The following is a 14,715-nucleotide window of genomic DNA, read 5'->3' on the forward strand; positions in this document are numbered from 1 at the left end:
TTACTCAGCAAACTGCAGCAAAGGCGTGTCTATACTTCAGGCTGATCCACAATACAATAACTGTCCATAGTCCATAAGTCCATAATATAAGAGGGCAATACACTTTACATTATGCAAAATATGACTCTTGATTGCAGCTCCATCATTCAGCTGTGGCATATTAAAGGCCTTATATTCAATTATCATGATTGTGTTTTCAAATATACTATGAGCATAATGTTCTTCATGATGTTTGGCAAAAAAAATGTAGTTTAGCTGGAAGGGAATTTATTGAATAACTTTGAAGATGAAGTCCTCACAATACTGGACACTGATTGGCTGACAGCAGCAGCTCCTTTAATTCAAATGAGGTGAACCTGCTGAGTGTAGACTCTAGTTCAAACTGACCTGACTGGAAGGATTAGTCTGAAACTACTACTAAAAACTGCTCCAAATTCTGAAAATTCAATAACTTTTTACTTCAACTACTCAAACAAAATAACATTTTAAAAATGCATTCATAAAACATCTTTGAATATATACTGTATGTATGTAAATGGAGGGAAATTTGAATTCCTGTAATAGGGCCACATTATAAGAGGCATATGAATAAAATGTGAGCCTATATAAATCTGTATGCAACGTGGGAAGAAAAGCATACTCACAGGCATAACTGATGATAAGCCTAACACCACGTTGTTTACAGAGAGCATTGTGCTGGTGGCTTGTGTAATCTAGTTTTCTGCTGAGCTTATTTTACTTAAGTAAGCTCACAGTATGACATAAAATGGAGCAATGGTTAGTTAACTTTTAAATGTAATATATGCAGTGTATTCAAACTCCATCAAAATCCAGAAATGTAATTGAAGGCATGCACAAAATGTTTTAACCCCTTTGTTTTATTTGGGTTAAATTGCATTAGTTTGTAAAAAAAAAAAAGATTTAGCATTTTACATCCAATGTGACTTCCTCTTTAGTTTCTACAGTTTTGAATGAGGTTTCCCTTCAGAAACCTAGCCAGGAAGTGTGGCCCGATGGCACACTTAAGCACATTGCATTTGAACATAATGCACTTTCTTCTTTATGCACGTTTAAAACAACTGATTTTAACTCTTAAAGAAAATTTCTGCAGATAAATAATTTAATTGAGACAGATTTTGGATGTGTTTTGACTTTTTTTTTTAAACCCAGTCTTGTATTAATATGAAAATGTATGGTAAAGGCAGTGCTGTAGGAAGACAGGGTAAAGATATTATTTAGTCAATATGATAAATTATTAGACATGGTCATCAAACTTTCAGCTTAGAGGGATCATTGGTCCTAATTGCTCTCCTTATGTAAATTTGTGTGTATGGCACCCAAATAGATTACTGGCAATTTGTACTTTATGTTTTATCATTATAATGATAGAAGCTACAAGATCTAATTTGGTCTCACTGTGGCTAAGATGTGGCGAGTGCCCACACCTTGCCATATCCGACTCACATAGCAAAAACAGGATGGTTTCATAGATTGTTTGTGGAAGAAGAGCCAATACAATTTTTTTCACACTCCAATTATCCCATTCACATTTAATGAGGTGATAAGTTTCATTGTGTAGGAAATTATTACTGTCACAGAGGACAAGCGCTGGGCTGCAGGGGAAAACAGGCTGACAACTTCCTATTGGTCCACGTTGTACCGTAAATATTCTAAAAGCAGCAGTAAATGCACATTTACAAATACGAGAGCAAATGGGTCGGTTAAACGCTAATGTTTAGTGATGATGTCAAACGTGTACGCTAAAGTATCTTTCAAACTACCTTTGTAAGAAATAACTCACAAAATAACATCTGACATGTCAACTATGCTAGAAATTGTTTGTGCACACGATTACCTGAACAGCCGGATGTGAGGTGGCCGCTTGCAGGAGCAAGCCAAAGATAAACACGTAGCCAGACGTGGAGGGGCGAGGATAATAAATGTCACGAAAAAGCCGCTGTGAAATGACCGAAATGGAATAGCTAGTGTGAATATTGATATTTAAGCAGCCCAGGAAACATCCAACAAATTAGCTAAGGAGCAAGTCTTCCGTAGACCAAGCGACATCGAGTCGGTGAGTCCACACTCAGCAGCATACTGACAGCTGTAACGTTCCCCAGCTAGCTACCGTTAGCTAGCTAACTAATCTAATTACCTTCCTGCTGGCAATCTCTGCAGCAACGTAACCCTACTAATAACAGTAAATATACAGATACTCTTTATTCATTAAGTAGCTAAGGATAGCAGTGTTAAGTTAATCGGTTCGCTGGCAAGCTGTCACAAGGTTAGCGTTAGTTAGCTAACCGAGACTTCATTTTGCAACATAGCTTTAACGTTAGCTAGCTAAGTTAGCTAATTACATCTCGACCACCAAGGTTAGCGTTAGTGTTTACCATAATATTAGAAAGTTAGATTCCCCCTGAAGCGGGAAGCAGTTCATGACTTTGCTTTCGATATGAAAAATATAGGTGAGATTGATGCGGCAGTTGAACAGTGGGAGTGTGCCTTGGTGTTAATGCTAACCAAATACACTTTGCTACACAGCATGTAAGAAGGGGTAACAATAAAACAAAGCAGTAATGAAATGTGAAGTCAAACAGATCTATATCATTATACTTGCTGAAAAATACCGTGGTCATTATACCTTTTATTGATATCACTAGCATTCTGGTCAGCGAAAAATCACCGGTAGTCCAATAGAGACATAGTTTTGCAATAATATTTGAATTTTATCCTTCTCAAGTTTGTTATAGGATTTCCTCAGTTATTATTCGTAAGGATGGTAACAGAAATTTGTATATATGTTGTCTATGGCCCAAGCCCCCATCACCTCAAGCTCAAGAAAGACTGAGACCCGGGCCCAGTCTCAACTGAATGAATCTCAATCTTCTGCCCTCCTGGCCGCTTAACGTCTCAATCTATGTTATCCCACCGGATCTAGCTCAAACTGCCCCAAGATATTTCTGTTAGCCATTCATATTTACTTAAATCTTGTGTGTTAATGTGGTTAATGTAAAACCTAGGAGGAAAGCTTAACACCATACCAAAACATGGCTGACCAAAAACTGGTTCAGATGCTATGCCTTCCTCCTGGTGTATGTAAAACACAGTTATATGTTAAGAAAATTCACTGGAAATCTCAATTTCATTTTCAAAATAGTCTCAGCTGTGGACTACAAGATTATATGACCATTGCTGAGTGTAACTGGCTGTCTGTGCACGCATGTATGTGAACATTTGGAGCAAACTTGGAGCATGCACATGCATATTAATGTCAGGATTACACTTAATTTGTAACGCATTTGTATTGCTGCAAATTGTGTGCAGAGCTCTGTGCAAGGATCTCATATTAAGATTTTACAATATACATAGGCCTATTTGTTGCATCCTGATTCACTGACAAAATGTTTTCATCATGAAAACTTCAGAGGTCATATTAAACGTATACATAGAATTAATCTGATGCTTCATCACAACTCATTGCATCTGCAACAGAGTAATAGTCTGACAAATTTTGATTAGTGCTCATTTGTGACTAGACTAGAGACTTAATGTGACTAGAGACTATGAGTGAATGGAAGAAGACTGATCCATAGTCCTCCATAGTCCTCCCCAAGATTCCATTATGGGGTACAAAATCACAAAATTATATAATTTTTACACAGCTCTGCCATTCCAAAATGGAGGAGGCAAAATCAGAACTTGCCTATATAATAATTGATGGCTCTAGAAAAGAGAAATGGAAGTTTTGGTCATTTTCCTGGCTGTAGAAAAAAAAGTTTGCATAGCAGTCAGTTCTGCTTTTCATTAAGTTTTTAACCAGTCAAATTGCTTGGCTGTTGTGTAAAGAAACATCGAAACAGTACACTTGTCACAGATTGTTGACTCCACTCAAATTACATATACCGGCTTGTATGTGTATGATGCATTAAATGTCAAATTGCGTGCTTCAGCAGCAGATAGAATCTAAACACATTATCTCACAGCAACTGACTGACATTGGTTGTCAAGGCTTCCTGACACAAAGCTGTATCAGTTTGTAGATAAATTCAAATATCTAAACCCATTTCATTTTACCTGTCCATTTGAGCAAGTGAACATAGCACAGAGATATCTGACCAAAATTGTCAGTTTCAATCAAAGTTCTGCCCTTGATCTACATGTTGCTTAATAACGACATCAGTCCGCTTTCACATGCAGTAACCACTCTTTTCTGTTCTGTCTCTCCTCTGTTTCCATTCCACAGTGTCTGTAGCTGAGTCCATAATGGTGCGAGCGGCCTTGGTGACTGCCACCAGTCTGGCACTGACTGGTGCTGTGGTGGCACATGCCTACTTCCTCAAACACCAGTTCTACCCAACTGTGGTCTACCTCACCAAGAGCAGCCCCAGCATGGCGGTAAGTCTGTGTGTGTGTGTGTGCATGTGCCAAGTAGAACGCTGCTGAAGTGACGTGACCAGAGTTTGACCGATACGGGTGTTGAATGTCAATATCGATATTTTTTGAAGCTGCCACTACTGTGCCAATATTCAGTATCTTTAAATTTGGACCAACCCTAGATATATCTGTTGACAATACACACACACACACACACACACCATATTACAGCTGTCTTCTCACCAATAAAATGCTTACACGATTAGGAGAATGCTTGACAGTCTGTTATTCATAATACTTGTCTTCCTTTGAATCAGCGACTGAAAGCAAGCCTGATAGCCAAAATCAACTTTCCATTTCTATTCTGTGTCTGGTGTCAGGTGTTGTACATTCAGGCCTTTGTGCTGGTATTCTTGCTGGGAAAGTTCATGAGGAAAGTCTTCTTTGGACAGCTGAGGGCTGCAGAAATGGAGGTAGAGTTCTGTTACATTATTCATAATTTCATTTGACTCTTCATGCTGTTTTGATTTTAATATTTGATGCATGACTATAGCCCAAAATGTCTTATCTGGCAACTTTTGTTATTTTCAGATATTCAGATTATTTTGAAAGTATTATATAGCTTACAAGTGTCCCAGTTGCCTGCCTCTTGTTGGGAGTGTTTCTTTCTTTCTCGTGCCTTTACTCCTCATCCCCCTCTCCCCTCAGCACCTGATTGAGCGCTCCTGGTACGCGGTGACCGAGACGTGCCTGGCCTTCACCGTGTTCAGGGACGATTTCTCCCCTCGCTTCGTCGCCCTCTTCACCCTGCTGCTCTTCCTCAAGTGCTTCCACTGGTTGGCCGAGGACCGCGTGGACTTTGTGAGTCATTATGCAGATACCACTGCTTTATCATACACAGTACATATTGTACCTCGCTCACTCTATCCGTATATAGGCCTATTTAGAGACAGAAAGGAAACCTGAACACACAGTGTTCTTAGACACTTTACAAGTCATAATTAGGTTGCAAATTAGGCCCAAAGGACCTTACTATTAGGGCTGTGAATCAAAACACATTCAGTTTGTCTTTGTAACAAAAACGAAAGCTTTGTTACACATTGAATTGTAATTACCTCTCGTATAGCCAAGCAATAGAAAAGACCACCAAACATTACCAAACTCCTTTTAAAAGATAACAACCATGAATTGCAGAAAGCTGCGAACCCAAAATCATAGAGTGCTGTTTTGTTTTGTATATGTAACCGGAACAAGTAATATCATAGGGACTGCTGGTTCAGTGCTTGAATACACTTGAGTGGCTGTGCATGCTATGAGTGACATGCTAGTAATGTGTTTCTGTGTTTTATTCTTTTTCTGTCAGATGGAAAGGAGTCCAAACATCTCCTGGGTTTTTCACTTCAGGGTGCTATGTGAGTACACATTACCAGCCACTGTTTGCTTTGTCATTCTTCCCACACTCACAAGTTTGAAACGCTACAGTATTAGAGTGGCCTTGCTTAGTAGTTCAGTTTGATTGACATTTCTCTCTAATCTTTCCTGGCCATTCTTTACGTCTTTGTCTTTATCTTTATGAAGCAAAGCCTGCGAAGCTAGTTCAGGCAGACAAATTGAGTCGCGCTGCAGACACGTGATAAACACACTACTCACACAACTCTTATCAAGCGCCCCCTCTCAATAAGGCAGTCTATTTAAGCTTCCTGTACCTGCTCACTGTCTTTCCTATTGCCATGCTGCTGCGACACTGGTCAGACTGCCGTTCACTGCTGCTCAGTTATTGCTGCTGCTCACCGTACATTGTTTCATCATCTTTCAGTACTCTCTCTCTCTTTCCGTTGCATAGCTGGTACTTTTGAAACAAGTCCTCTGGCTAAATTAAGCTATATGCAAATCATTCTGTGTGCACCTGGGGCCAGATGCACCACAGTTAAATGGGAAAACTCATAACAGAGCATAAGGGGTGACACTAACAGACCATAACACAAGTTGGAATGTAGTGCTAAGTGTTGCTACAACAGCTATTCTCTTCAATGAAACAGCTTGTCAGGCATAAATAGCTGCAATCTGGGGGGCCTTTTGATGCCATGCCACCAGGATTGTACTTTACTTGTTTGGTTGGTAGCACCGGTGCTAACAAAGTAAAAATTTCAGTAGCACATTCTGAAAACCATGTTTTTATTCTTCAAAATAAAATGCTATTGCTAAGCAGTAAGCGAGTAATTCACAAGTAAAATCATAGCACAGACTTGGGTCCTAAAATAAACAGTTTGAGATATTTTAAAAGGGAAGGAAATCATTTGTGTACTTTGTAATAGCAAACCTGCCAGCAGTGACTGCTGAAAATGAGGGACCTGGACAAACTACTTGAATACTGGGCATCTGTTAGCCCTATCATGGAGCTGTGATCATTCCCAGTTCCAGCAGCTGTTAAGGTTTAAAATGGCTCTCATTTGGATACTTACCTCATGATTTCTGTGGACTTCTTGGACCGTTGAATATATTTATTTTGGGCAAACAATAAGGCTCTTTTTTCCCCCCTTTTGTCTAGCAGTGGAGGCAGTTTTACAGCAGTGGTGGGCCAGTGCTGCTGAATTGGTGTACAGAATACACTGATAATGTGTTGTTTCTTATTTCTTCTAGCTCTCATGGCACTGCTAGGTGTCTTGGACTTCCTGTTTGTCAACCACGCCTGTCACAGCATCATCACCCGAGGAGCCTCAGTCCAGCTGGTTTTTGGATTTGAGGTTTGTAACGCTGCACTCCGAGCATTTGGCTTGATTAAAGCTTATTCTCAGATCAAATTGGACAAGATGACTGAAAGCACCGATGGGAATTTTATTGGGGGGGGGTTTATCACATTTTCTGATTCAGCACATTTTGCACCATTAGGTGCACACAATTCAGGTCATTTGTGTATAAAAGCTCAAACAAACATAAATTGATTCCATAGAGTCATTCTCCCAACTCAACTGAGCAACTCCGTACTCTACGTCTTGATGACACTTGATTTTCACTTCTTTTCAAGTTTTGGAAGAGAGTCGTGCTTATTGAGCTGACCTAGGCCACAGGAATAACAAATTGACCAATGACAAATTCAGACTGAGTATCCCTGGTTGTAGTGTCAGTTTTACAAGGCTCCTTAAGATCAAAGGCAAAAAGATGACACTCTGAACTCTCAGAGAAATCCAAGGTTTTGCCATAAACGCATACCAAGTCGACTCAGTGGATGTTTTCTGAGGAAATAGCCAATTCCAAATATTTTCTTCCCCACATTGCCTCACCACACCCCACAAGTTGTTACCCGCATCTTGTTCATACTTAACACATGGGTGCAGCAGTAAAGAAACACTTGCTTAAGTACAGACATGACAAAGCCTATAAACCCCCTTTTTCACTGAGATTTCTCCTCCTTTGTGTCCTCTCCAGTATGCCATCCTGCTGACCATGGTACTGACGACCTTCATCAAGTACCTGCTTCATACTATTGACCTGCAGAGCGACAACCCCTGGGACAACAAGGCCGTCTACATGCTCTACACTGAGCTCTTCACTGGTACGATACCTGCTAGAGTTTGAATTGCGATAGGGGAATCTTCTTTTTACCCTGCCGTAAAAGAGAAAGTGATAGCATCCACATTCAAATGATATTGGTGTTTTTTATTGACCTCCAGGTTTCATCAAAGTGCTCCTGTACATGGCCTTCATGACCATCATGATAAAGGTCCACACCTTCCCCCTGTTTGCCATTCGCCCCATGTATCTGGCTATGAGGTGGGCAGCGTCAGTGTTTGTGTGTCTGTGATGTTCAACAGGGTTATTATGTTTATAATATGTTTTTTGTTTTGTATTTCAGTGTTCCCACATAGGTACAGGTTCCTACAGGGTTCTTAAGTCTAGAAATGGGTAGAATGAATAGAATAGAGAAATTTGGTCATTTCCAGGTCGTGTTAAGTTCGGAAATTGCACAAAAAACTGTGGAAAAATATGGAAGGCTATTGTTGCACTGTCCTGATATACATACAACTACACATTCTTGGCATTTAGATCCCTGTCATCTTGCATATTCAATTATTTGTTGCTGTGAAGAATAATCTATTATTGCATAATATTGCATAGTTAGTAGGCGAAAGACGACTATCTGTGCAAATCATGTTGAACACTAAAATCTTCAAATCAAATCAAGAAATGATGGTCTGGGAAAAGTATAGATTTTGAACCCTGATATTTGCACTTTTAATTTTCATTTAATTTTTCTCTGTTACTACGTTTTCATTATGTTTGTGTCAAGATTTAGTATTGGACCGAATTGAATTTTACCATAGGTCATATAAGGTTTAGTTTTTAGGTTATTAAGATTCAATATTTCAAGGATCATGCCAATGTGTTGATAGTATTTGCTGATATGTTATACGTACAAGTTTGAGTGTAGTATTTATAGTTGATCTCGGCCCCATTATTAGAGGAGTCTTCCTTCCTAAGTACAGCAAAGGTCAAAGAAAAGATTAAAAATGAAAATAATGTTCATTTTATTTTATAGTTTAAGTTACTTTTTAGTTTTCAATTAGTTTTGGAGACATATTCAGTTAAGATAGTTTTCATGTCTTTTTTACACACTTGAGTTTTTCTTATGTTTACTAATATATAGATAGATCATTTGATTTTATTTAATAACCTGCCTCAGAACAGTAAGGTGATGAAGCTTGAAATTAGTGGTTTGATATCACTGGATGTTTTGTCATATTTAAAACCTGTTTTGAGTGTTGTATTGGGTCCTTTTCCTCTCAGGCAGTTCAAGAAAGCTGTAACAGACGCTATAATGTCCCGAAGGGCCATCCGCAACATGAATACACTGTGAGTGATGTCACGCCTTTCCTGGTGGCACTATTTTGTAATTGTGAAGCCATTGTTTTTTTTCCAATTACTTTTTTCCCTTTATTGGTATATGCAATAGACAGACAAGAGTGTTGCTTACATGCAAACTAATGTCCCTTTACTGTTCAGTATTATTTAAGTATTACTGTTTTTGAGTTGTTGTATGTAAACACACAATAAGCTAGATGAGTCTTTATTCAGGTTATAAGAAACCCATGTAAATTGCCTGACATATACCAATATTAACTGGGATACGGAGGCGTGCCAGAAAATATTCTGGAAGCAGGCTGTGACAACACATATAATGAGATAATCCAGAGTAAGACCCTAGCTGTGATTTGTGTTATTTTGTCTGGAATACTATGTGCATATAAACACATTTAACACGTTCTGTGGGTGGAATTGCCAGTGTTCATTCCTCCTTTCACTTCTGCTTTGTCTAGATACCCTGATGCTACTCCTGAAGATCTGCAGGCCTCCGACAACGTCTGCATCATCTGTCGCGAGGAAATGGTCACTGGAGCCAAGAAACTGCCCTGTAATCACATTTTCCACTCCAGGTAAGTCCTGTGGTGCACCGCTGTGACTCAACAGCCTCCACAGGTTTCCACACTGCAAACAAACTATCAGATTCAAATTTCAGACTTGGTTATTTTGACTGTTGCTGTTGTTAAGTCTATTTGGTAAATGAATAGCGACATTTAACAATGAGCTCTGGTGTCGTGGTGTGCTTCATTCGCTGTCATTTGTTTGTTCTAGCAGTCTACCGAGTAATGTTGCGTTCATTTCCTCCCCACAGCTGCCTGCGCTCCTGGTTCCAGCGGCAGCAGACGTGTCCCACCTGTCGGATGGACGTCCTCCGAGCGTCCAACGCCAATCAGACTCCAGCCCCGCCCCAGGCCCCGCCCCCTGCCCCGGCAGCCCCGGCCAACGCCCCCGCAGCCCCGCCCGCCAACGGTGAGAGTCAAGGCCAGCAAGCACCATCACCGGCAAAATTCACCTCTGTTTGTTTTCCAGTGGAGGGAACAGCGGCGTCACGCACCACTCAAAACTTCCACAGTCGCTTTGAACAAAGTTTAAATTATTTAAACTTGACCCAGTTGGCAGTCGGCCTTTCAGAGCTCTTCCAATCAGATTACAGCTTTATGTGACGCATGTGTGGATGTACAAAGACGAATGGAGAAACTCATCCTGTCAGTGTCTGAGTTTCCACAACTGTACGACACAACATTAAAAAGTTGCCAGTAGAAAGTATTGCATGGCAACTTGTCAGCCATCAGACGGGGTTTCCAGGTGTGTAAATTATGCAGGTAGAAGAGAGAATTTGGCATCTCCTAATGTTTTTACAGCCTTGTCTTCCTGCTACTAGTGGTGCATGCAGAATGCTCATTATATGTGGGCGCCCTCAGATCAGTATACTCAGTAGAACAGCCTTTGAATGCCTTTCAAAAACAACTTCACCAAAACAGCCTTTGAATGCCTTTCAAAAACAACACCAAAACTTTTCTTTGCAAAACCATAAAACAATATTTCACCAGGGTAGAACATTTACCCTTTTTAGCAAGCAGACATGAGTCCATGAACACTTAGGAGTCAACCACAGATATCTGCTGCTGTGATGACCTTGATATTTAGCTATCGTTTGCACATGTTTTTTTGTCATGTGCAGTATGTTTTGAGAAGCTAGTCTGAAAATCTTGGTTCTATAGAGTCATAGGTTATAAAAGTGAAGTGTTTTCTTGCAGTACAAACAAGCAATCCTGTTGTTCACATCTGTGCAGAGCATATAAATGATTTTGAATACTTGGAGTTGAATACTTGGCATCTATTTTGTTGTGTGTCCCCTCCAGTGGCCCCGGGCATGTTGCCTGGCTTTCCCCCTGGCATGTTCCCCTTCTGGGGTCCCTTCCCCGGAGTGCCCCCTCCTGGAGCAGCGGCTGCAGCCCCTGGTGCTGCTGACGCTCCGCAGACCAACACAGAGGCTGCACAGGGAGCTAGTAAGGACAACCTCATACTCTCCTGTAACAAATTAGTCACCCCAATTCTCCACGTTAAAAAAAGAAAAAAAATCATATGTGCAGACTAAAATGATTTCAAGACTTTTCAGATTCCAAGAGTGTAAAATAACATCTGCGGCATTCCACAGCCATTAATAAACGGCCTTAAATTGCTATTCCCTTAACAAAATGGAAAACTGATGAGTCATATCACTCAACCCAAAGAGCAAAATAAAATATCCTCCTTAGATAGAGACACACACACACACACACACAGGTTTAAGTTTGATGTGGGCAGTCAGTCAACATACATATTGAATTCATTCATTCATTCATTCATACATTCATATAGAATAGCCTACTGCATTGAGTTTGTGCAGATCTGATGTGTCACAGTCTAGTGTTGTCTGTCCACTAGGTGCCAGCCAGCCCACCTCATCTGCTGCAGACAGTGCAACAGGAGCTGCTGCTCCAGGGGCAGCAATCCCAGCCTTCCCCTTCTCCTTCCCCCCTCCCCCCTTCCCCACAGCACCGTGGCTGCCTATGCCACCACCGCCTCCCTTTGGTAAGCACCAGCACTTTTTCCAAATACTAAAATAATAATAATAACATGAATTTAAAGACTGGCGACTTTGCCCTCCCAATGACTCCCAAACAGATTTTTATTTTTTATTTTATTTTTTGAATTTATTAGGTCGGCTCAGTCTGGTTGGGCTTATGTAGTGTGACTCACTGTGACTCAGGGCTCACCAACACTGAAATCTGAGAGTGACCCTGGATTAGCCCAAGAGAAGTCGCTGTAAACAACCATAGATAGTTCACATCAGTAGGATTCCCATCTCCACTCTTGATAACTTGTTATACAGTTTTATCTGGAGGAATAAACCTCATATATAATTGTAGAAAATGGGCAACGTTTGAACGGTCTTCTAACAGTCTAACCTACGCTTTTATCACCTGGATCAATCGGTGTTCTCTCCTCTCCTCTCCTCCAGTGTCGTCGATGCCTCCCCCTCCTCCGTCTCTGTCCAGGCTGTCGGAGGAGGAGCTGAGGGAGCTGGAGGCAGAGGGCCGTCGGGGCCTGGAGGCCCGGCTCCAGTGTCTCCACAACATCCACACCCTGCTGGACGCTGCCATGCTCAACATCCACCACTACCTCAGCACCGTCGCCACACTCACGTAACCGAGCCTTCTCTACTTTATACAATGACCTGTACTTTTCTAGTTTACTTTATAGCTGCACAGAAATTATTTATCTAAATCAGCATATTCAGTACAAGACAGTATTAGCATCACCCTGATTTCACTCAGTCTGACATGGGTAAGGACTTAAAGCTAGATTAGATGTATCCATTCACTTCTGTACTGTTAAACTCTACTTTGTCCCGGTTCTCTCTTGTCTCCTCCACAGTCCTCCTCGGGCCGAGGCCAGCAGTGGAGAGGCCGATGGGACGGCCCGCTCTGAATCCTCCCCTCAGGCTGGCAGTAGCGCTGAAAGCCCCAGCCAGGAGGACGCACACAGCTGTACGTGACTGACAACTCACATCCACCCTGTCAATCTGAAAATCATTTATTTTAAAAATTATACATGAGCCAAAATTATACATTTTTTCAAGAGGTATGCCACCCTACCCATTCTCAGTGCATTCAATAACGAGACAAAGGCAGATTTAGAGTTTTAATTGAAAACATGCTCACTCACTTATGTAATGGATGTTAATGGAAAATGTTACTGGCCAGTGTGGTGAGTGACGCTAATTGATTTATCTGCCAAATACCGTCATTTGGCACTTGGCGGGTGGCGATTTCGTAACCCGATTCGATCATTTGTCTCTCTCTCTCTTCTCTTTTTCCAGCCGACACAGCGAGCGGAGCGATGGGTTTCTCCCAGCCGGCCGACTCCACCACCGCCTCCCCGGAGACGGAAAGGGAAGAGAAGGCAGACGAAGGCGGGGCGGTGGAGGACGGAGAGCCGAACGCCGCCGAGCTGAGGCGCCGCCGCCTCCGCAAGCTGGAGACGTCTTCGTCGTCTTCGTCGCCGCCCCCGCCCGACAACTGATCCGCGTCCGCCCCACTCAGACATATCGCTCTGGACCAACGGAACTATGGAGATGGCTAATCAGTCGATAGCTTTTTTTCGTTTGGGTTCTTCTTTGCCTCTCTTCCCCCCGCGGCTCTTTGGCCTTCAGCAGGCTCAGGTTCCTAACTGTGTCCAGCCGGACTCAGTTTGCCAGGAGAAGATGTTAATGGCGGTGATCCCTCACCGTTTTCAGACTGTTCTGTCAGAAAGCAATAGCAAGAATTTTTTTTTTTTCCATTGCTGTTTTTTTTTTTTTTTTTTAAACAAAATGAATGACTACTGCGATAAGTATACTGCAGGAGTTTGTTAGCTTAATCAGGTGGAAGAGGAATTTCCAATACAAGTTGTTTGGTCAATGAGATGGACGGTGTTTAGATTTGTGTTTTTAGTTATACTGTCACCAACGTCTTGCCTGCACTTTGATCACGGATTAATTCAGCGGTCAGGTGACTGTCGGCTTCCCTTCACCGTGAACTTGGTCAGTCTCACACTCTTCAGACTATATTCTATGTTACAGGAGGCACAGATCAGATCCGTGTCAGATCCAGTGAATTCAAATGAAGGGAAGTCTGGTTACAGCTGCAGAGTGTAATGATGAACTTGTTGGCTTTTGCTCTTCTTTTTTCCCTCCCCTCTCATCACTCTTCTTTTTCTCTGTGGTTTCTTGAGATCTTGCCACTGCAGCTGTTGTAACATAAAAAGTGATTTATTTGGACCTGTACATATTGTATAAAGAGTTTTAATAGGATGATCTGTACATAATGCAGAATAAACTGTTTGAATGAAATGGCAGTGGCACAACACGTATATCGGTTTGTATGTTCACTAACTGATGCCATAGAAGTGTGTTCTGCCTGGTAATTAGGCGCAACTCCGCATTGTGAGCAAATCTCAGTCTTGCTGTGGCAGTGCTACAGTTTTGCCTCTGAATTAAAGATTGGGCTTTTATATTAAACCTCACAATTAATCTGGAAAGATCAACAGTTTATTTAGGCATTACTTGATTTACAGTGGGCACCTACCCGTTTGACTCCCAGCTGTTCTTACTTTGGGTGTGAAATGGTGAGTGTCAGGTTTAAGTGCAGAATGTTTGCTTTACTTTACAGTTACATTCAGGCCTATCACATGCTCAGTTGAAGAGAACTACAACCCTTCTTGTAGTTGAGTTTGTACGTCAAACGTATTTGAACAGATAAAGATGCGAGATATTCAACTATGCCATAACTTCTCTGTCTGAAATCAATATTTTATTCAGGTTATTTTGCCTGAAGAGTACAGATCCCAAACAGTGTCTCTGTCTAAATACTTAAGGGGCTCAGGATATATACATTATCTAATATATTCCAAGGCACTACAAATTAAACTGCATTTGGAAACATTGACTAGGTC

The 14,715-nt window shown here is 41.3% G+C and overlaps 1 protein-coding gene across 2 annotated transcripts; it reads left to right on the plus strand.

Moving 5' to 3' along the window:
* The first annotated feature begins 1,905 nt into the window (after positions 1-1,905).
* On the plus strand, positions 1,906-14,575 carry syvn1 (synovial apoptosis inhibitor 1, synoviolin). Of its 2 annotated transcripts, none has more exons than XM_071541690.1 (16): positions 1,906-2,074; positions 4,247-4,398; positions 4,758-4,850; positions 5,086-5,238; positions 5,741-5,789; positions 7,018-7,121; positions 7,804-7,930; positions 8,049-8,148; positions 9,163-9,228; positions 9,693-9,809; positions 10,049-10,206; positions 11,100-11,246; positions 11,665-11,811; positions 12,242-12,425; positions 12,658-12,770; positions 13,103-14,575. In XM_071541690.1, the coding sequence occupies exons 2-16, from the start codon at positions 4,267-4,269 to the stop codon at positions 13,303-13,305; spliced, it is 1,893 nt and encodes a 630-aa protein (XP_071397791.1). In that variant the 5' UTR covers positions 1,906-2,074; positions 4,247-4,266; the 3' UTR covers positions 13,306-14,575. The 2 variants fall into 2 exon arrangements, with proteins under 2 accessions (XP_071397791.1, XP_071397792.1); XM_071541691.1 differs by having other exon boundaries at positions 4,773-4,850.
* Positions 14,576-14,715: the final 140 nt, after the last annotated feature.

Source organism: Centroberyx affinis, unplaced genomic scaffold (assembly GCF_046629955.1).
Source record: "Centroberyx affinis isolate AG114_WGS23_722 - 3 ecotype Tasmania unplaced genomic scaffold, CSIRO-AGI_Caff_v1 ptg003931l_1, whole genome shotgun sequence".
In the NCBI taxonomy this organism is placed as follows: domain Eukaryota; kingdom Metazoa; phylum Chordata; class Actinopteri; order Beryciformes; family Berycidae; genus Centroberyx; species Centroberyx affinis.